This window comes from Thrips palmi, unplaced genomic scaffold (genome assembly GCF_012932325.1).
Source record: "Thrips palmi isolate BJ-2018 unplaced genomic scaffold, TpBJ-2018v1 HiC_scaffold_3, whole genome shotgun sequence".
Classification (NCBI taxonomy): Eukaryota; Metazoa; Arthropoda; class Insecta; order Thysanoptera; family Thripidae; genus Thrips; species Thrips palmi.
Window position 1 is genome coordinate 12,194,363 of NW_023144630.1, and position 6,000 is coordinate 12,200,362.

General features: G+C 49.8%; 1 protein-coding gene across 1 annotated transcript; it reads right to left on the reverse strand.

Moving 5' to 3' along the window:
- Positions 1 to 589: 589 nt before the first annotated feature.
- On the reverse strand, positions 590 to 5,616 carry LOC117648118 (serine/arginine-rich-splicing factor SR34-like). The gene is made up of 4 exons (XM_034390357.1): positions 5,560 to 5,616; positions 4,369 to 4,398; positions 3,287 to 3,600; positions 590 to 720 (listed from the first exon to the last, which is right to left on the reverse strand). Exons 2-4 carry the CDS (start codon positions 4,390 to 4,392, stop codon positions 624 to 626), a joined length of 435 nt encoding a protein of 144 aa, XP_034246248.1. The 5' UTR covers positions 4,393 to 4,398; positions 5,560 to 5,616; the 3' UTR covers positions 590 to 623.
- Positions 5,617 to 6,000: the final 384 nt, after the last annotated feature.

Sequence of the window (6,000 nt, forward strand, 5' to 3'; positions counted from 1 at the left end):
GCGTCGCGAAAATTTCAAGTCCGTCCTCTGAGAAATGAGCCATCTACAGCGGTAGAGGTGCTGCCGGAACCGCCGGACTCTGAGTCCAGGCGACCCCGGCCGGCCGGCCGGCCGGCCAGCCCCGCCCTCTCCCCCCTCCACTTCGGGCTGCGGGTGGCGCGGCGGGCAGCCTCCGGAGTCACCTGCGGCGCGGCGGCAGGTTCTCGCAGAGCTCATCCATGGCGCAGTTGGCAGCGCATCGGGCTCATAACATGAAGGATCGGGGTTCGAATCTCGGACAAAGAAAGCGAATTGGTTGGGACGGTGGGAAGGAGGTTGGACGGAATGAACAATGACATAGTCGCGATTTGATTTTGACCTCATTTGCCCCGGGCTGCGATGGTCCCAACCATCTCCCCAAAGCATGTACCAGAGAGTACTCCTGAGGATATTCCCAGGACTATGGCAAAACATACATTCACTACTCCTGAGCATGTGCCAGGAATGTCGTCCGGGGAGTATCCTGTGTCCCAATCAGAATATTCCAAGGACATCTTCAGAATGTTGAAATGTTGACTGGGTAGAGAAGCATAAAAAGCATTGTATGCCAGCCCCTGAGGAAATGTTTACCAGGTACAACGGTTTCACACTTTGCTTACCGAATCCAAAGGCGACTTGAAATCGGATGACACAGGTGGAATCAAAGAGTTTTCCTCTTCCAGAATACGAGACAAGGGACCACTGAGGAAAAAAGATAAAGTTTTACAATCCTGCACTTGGTAACAATTTTCTTCTTAAAACAAGTAAAAAATCTACGAAGGGTAAAATTAAGCAAGCCTTATAATGAGGGTCTGAAAGATAACCAATGAAGTTTTCAGTTGCAAAATCCCTCGACAATGTGGATTTTCCAGGAGAAAGAGCGAAAAAGTCTGTGAAAAGTTGAATTTTACAAAAATGGACTTGTTTGAAGGTGGAGAAAAGTTAGGCCTCTCAAGTCACAATTTTCATGCTTATAAATATGGGGAAAAAATTTGAGTTTGTATTTTGACTAATGTGAAAAATTTCTCACTCATCATAACGTAAACTTTGTGCTTTATCTGAAAAATTTATCCTTATCCTTTGTTCAAGACAAACTGAAAATCCTTTTTGACAAATTTTTATCTTAATAGTCTCTGAAAATTGATACCAGTGACACTACACATTTTCAAACCTTTACAACTGTCCATTTTACACTGTTGCAAACTTGCAAGCACTACCTGTACTGAAACTACTTGTAAAGGAGTACTTTGATTTTGAAATGGAACTACAACATTCTTATCCTAGACACAGATCAAAAAAGTCAAAATTTTACCCCAAAAGGTTTAACATTACTTGAAGCTTCATCCCATCAAAACCAGCAATGACGCATCTGATGAACAATACCATACCTATTAAGGGGTATTGAAATGCACGTTTTTTTGAATTCCATACCGGCACACCCGGAAAAGAGTTCATTCCTACCTAAAACCACCGCAAACCAAATTTGAGACCGATCGAAAAATATTTAGGGGTCGCTACAATGGCTGAAAGTTGTAAATTTGACGTAATTTGAAACAAAATACAACTTTGGAGTATTTAAAGCCCTGCGCATCCGGTGTTGGTCCTAGCTTGTTGCCCCCGGAGACTTTTTTTTTCTCGGGATCCAGGCCGACCGAAAGAACCCTACGGGATGCGTTTTTAGCGAATGGTAACGGAACTGGGTCCATTCTACGCTCAAAAAAGTGTTTTTTTCTCCGCTTTTAGTGTTTTAGAGGCCTGCCAAACTTTTGCCTTGCGTCACAAAAATTCTAAACCCATGTATTTTGATAGAAAAAAGGTTGCTTTTTCAAATGGCGGTCACGGAAACAGTCTACGATTTTTGGTTTAGGCTCCAGAGCCGTTTAAAGTTAAAAAATGGATTTTATTTTAGTGAAAATGAGAGCAAATGTTCACTCTTAGTCACGTGCGACGTATGGTTTGGCCTCTTGCGCTACCCGGCGAAGTGCAGGCGGTGCGCTGTGATGGGAGAAACTTCCCGGGTAGAAATGGACGGCTTTTATACAGCTGGTAAATATTTTGTGACCAAAGTAACGCGCTGGCGTTCGAAAAATACCTGGATTATGTTTGGACTGTGTCAGCAAGATGTCGACAAAATATTCGGATATTTTGTGGACGTTTTGCCAGTCTCTGGCCGGCCGACGTCGTTTTTAACGACCTTAAAAAGATGCCCAGAAGGCAAAGACAAAATATAGGCAAAGAGTTGCCGCATCGCTGGCCGCAGCAGCAAAAGAGAGACCACTGGCGTCGATCCACAAACCTGCCGCTTGCGAGACAAGAGCGGATCTGCTGGGCGCTGGGCCAGAGCGTCATCGCTGAAAAAGAATTGCAGCTGAGCGGTCCGTATACGTATCCACGACCGTGTGGACTCAGCCGGTCCCTGCCCCAGGTCAAGCCCATGATGTCACGATCCAGCGAACTCTGTTGATCACGCGCGGCAATAACAGCTAGTCTATAGCGTGGAGCTGCTGCGACCTGCTGTGAACGAATGGGAGCAAAGAGGCTGACACAGTCTAAACATAATCCAGGTATTTTTCGAACGCCAGCGCGTTACTTTGGTCACAAAATATTTACCAGCTGTATAAAAGCCGTCCATTTCTACCCGGGAAGTTTCTCCCATCACAGCGCACCGCCTGCACTTCGCCGGGTAGCGCAAGAGGCCAAACCATACGTCGCACGTGACTAAGAGTGAACATTTGCTCTCATTTTCACTAAAATAAAATCCATTTTTTAACTTTAAACGGCTCTGGAGCCTAAACCAAAAATCGTAGACTGTTTCCGTGACCGCCATTTGAAAAAGCAACCTTTTTTCTATCAAAATACATGGGTTTAGAATTTTTGTGACGCAAGGCAAAAGTTTGGCAGGCCTCTAAAACACTGAAAGCGGAGAAAAAAACACTTTTTTGAGCGTAGAATGGACCCAGTTCCGTTACCATTCGCTAAAAGCGCATCCCGTAGGGTTCTTTCGGTCGCCCTGGATCCCGAGAAAAAAAAAGTCTCCGGGGGCAACAAGCTAGGATCAACACAGGATGCGCAGGGCTTCAAATACTCCAAAGTTGTATTTTGTTTCAAATTACGTCAAATTTACAACTTTCAGCCATTGTAGCGACCCCTAAATATTTTTCGATCGGTCTCAAATTTGGTTTGCAGTGGTTTTAGATAGGAATGAACCCTTTTCCGGGTGTGCCGGTATGGAATTCAAAAAAACGTGCATTTCAATACCCCTTAATACCTATCTGCGGTTGAGTCATCTGCATCTCCATTATCTTCCAACTTGAATGACTGCTTCTCTTGGCTGTGGCCACAAGACAGGAAGGTGGGAAGAGGCCGTTTTGAGGCTGATTTGCTGTGGCCTAAAATCGGGGACCTGGAGTGACTTCTAGTCTCCTTGGTGTGGCCGCGAGAAGGCGAACGGGAGTGGCGCCTGGACTCCTTGGTGTGGCCGCGAGAAGGCGAACGGGAGTGGCGCCTGGACTCCTTGGTGTGGCCGCGAGAGGGCGACTTGGAGTGGCGCCTGGACTCCTTGGCGTGGCCGCGAGAAGGCGAACAGGAGTGGCGCCTGCTATCCTTGGCGTGGCCGCGAGAAGGCGAACGGGAGTGGCGCCTGGTCTCCTTGGTGGGGCCCGCGAGAAGGCGAACGGGAGTGGCGCCTGGTCTCCTTGGTGTGGCCGCGAGAAGGCGAACGGGAGTGGCGCCTGGACTCCTTGGTGTGGCCGCGAGAAGGCGAACGGGAGTGGCGCCTGGTCTCCTTGGTGTGGCCGCGAGAAGGCGAAGGGGAGTGGCCCTGGACCCCTTTGGGTGTGGCCGCGAGAAGGCGAACGGGAGTGGCGCCTGGTCTCCTTGGTGTGGCCGCGAGAAGGCGAACGGGAGTGGCGCCTGGACCCCTTTGGGTGTGGCCGCGAGAAGGCGAACGGGAGTGGCGCCTGGACCCCTTGGGTGTGGCCGCGAGAAGGCGAACGGGAGTGGCGCCTGGATCCTTGGTGTGGCCGCGAGAAGGCGAACGGGAGTGGCGCCTGGTCTCCTTGGTGTGGCCGCGAGAAGGCGAACGGGAGTGGCGCCTGGACTCCTTGGTGTGGCCGCGAGAAGGCGAACGGGAGTGGCGCCTGGTCTCCTTGGTGTGGCCGCGAGAAGGCGAACGGGAGTGGCGCCTGGACTCCTTGGTGTGGCCGCGAGAAGGCGAACGGGAGTGGCGCCTGGACCCTTGGTGTGGCCGCGAGAAGGCGAACGGGAGTGGCGCCTGGACTCCTTGGTGTGGCCGCGAGAAGGCGAACGGGAGTGGCGCCTGGTCTCCTTGGTGTGGCCGCGAGAAGGCGACCTCGAGTGACGTCGCCTGTCCATCGTGTCCTAAGAAACATGACGGCACACTGTGAATGACTGGCAGCCCTAAAATCCGCGTCACACAGCAGACTGATTCCAAGAGTCACAATCAGCTCTCTCTCTCTCTCTCTTCTCTCCTCTCCTCTCTCTCCTCTCCCTCTCTCTTTCGCACCTGTAGGGATGCCCCATGAGTGCGAGAGAGACAGGGCGACGAAAACGACCCCGGAGTCGTGGCCCGGGAACTGTAGAGCCATCGCGTCACTACAAGCAGGAACCTGCAGACTGATTCCGAGAGCGTTTTCGTGCGCCGTCTCTCTCGCACTCGTAGCATGCTCGTAGGGCGTGCCGTATGGGTGCGAGAGAGACGGCGCGACGAAGACGACTCTCGGAATCAGTCTGCTTCAGCTTGATTCCCAAACCGCTATGTCACTGTCTCTCTTGCACCCCTGTGGGGCGCCCTATGAAATGACGACGCAGCGAAAAAACGCCTTTTGAAACCAGCCAGCTGCGTAAGCTGATTACTTAAAACGGAAGAAATGAAACTTTCAAGTCACCCTCCCGGGAGACCAAGTGCGTTTGCCACCGTCTCTACGCGCACGCTGAAACCGGAGAACAGCCGCTTTGAGATAGCACCGGCACCGACGTACTGTACATTCGCTGAGACCTGAGACCTGAGCCAGCGGCGACCCTTTGCTATGCAGGCCTTTCTTGGTGCCATCATGAGTGTGGCAAAAAGCCTCCAAACAACGAGCGAAACAAAGGGTCAAACCCTTATAACGCACCGGAACAGCACTCCGACAACGAGGCCCCCGGGGGGATTCGGCTGTTTAACTTTCCCTTTGGGCGCCGCGGGCTCAGGTCTGAGCGAATGCACAGTACCCGGGTTTTCGCGGTACCGGACCGCCGGACGATGCACTTATAACCTCATAGACAGTCCTTTGCAATCGACAATACATTCGTTTAAAATTTAAAATTACAGAAAAAATGGGGTTTTTCCGCTGAACGAAAGCGTTGAAGCGCTCACGCACACAACACGCTAACCTGGGTAAGGTGCTCTCATCTCACACACTGAACTACAATTTCTGTGCTCTTTTAATGACTTTCAGTACTGTAGCACTAAAACCTGTATCCGACTAACTTAGGTTGTAATGATAAAAACGAGAAATAATCTCCACTGAACTTACTCACTTTCGACGTGCTCTTTTCCCCGCTGGAGGACAATCCGAATGTGCGTTTGAGTGTTGAGGTCTGCAGGTTAGCCAAATTTGAATTCTGAAATACACGAATGCAAGAAGGATATCGAATGGAGTTAAGAGATTTCTGGATTTCGCCATTAATTTGAAACATAAATAAGGAAACCACAAATACATTTCCCGGCATCAAGTGATATTAAAGGGATATCTTACCTAAAAGTTGAGAGTTAGGCTTAAAATTTTGTTGTAGTGGTAATGAGCTTATCGGCAGTTTACATCTGCGAATAATGTGGGGACATAAGGGAATTGCCCGATCTCTCACACATTCATTTCTTTGTCTGCATCGTCTGCATTCTATCCGAATTGAATAACAGAAACAACCTAATAGTACCTTTTGCAGAGCATAAAATCATGATAAAATTTCTGAGTGATAAGC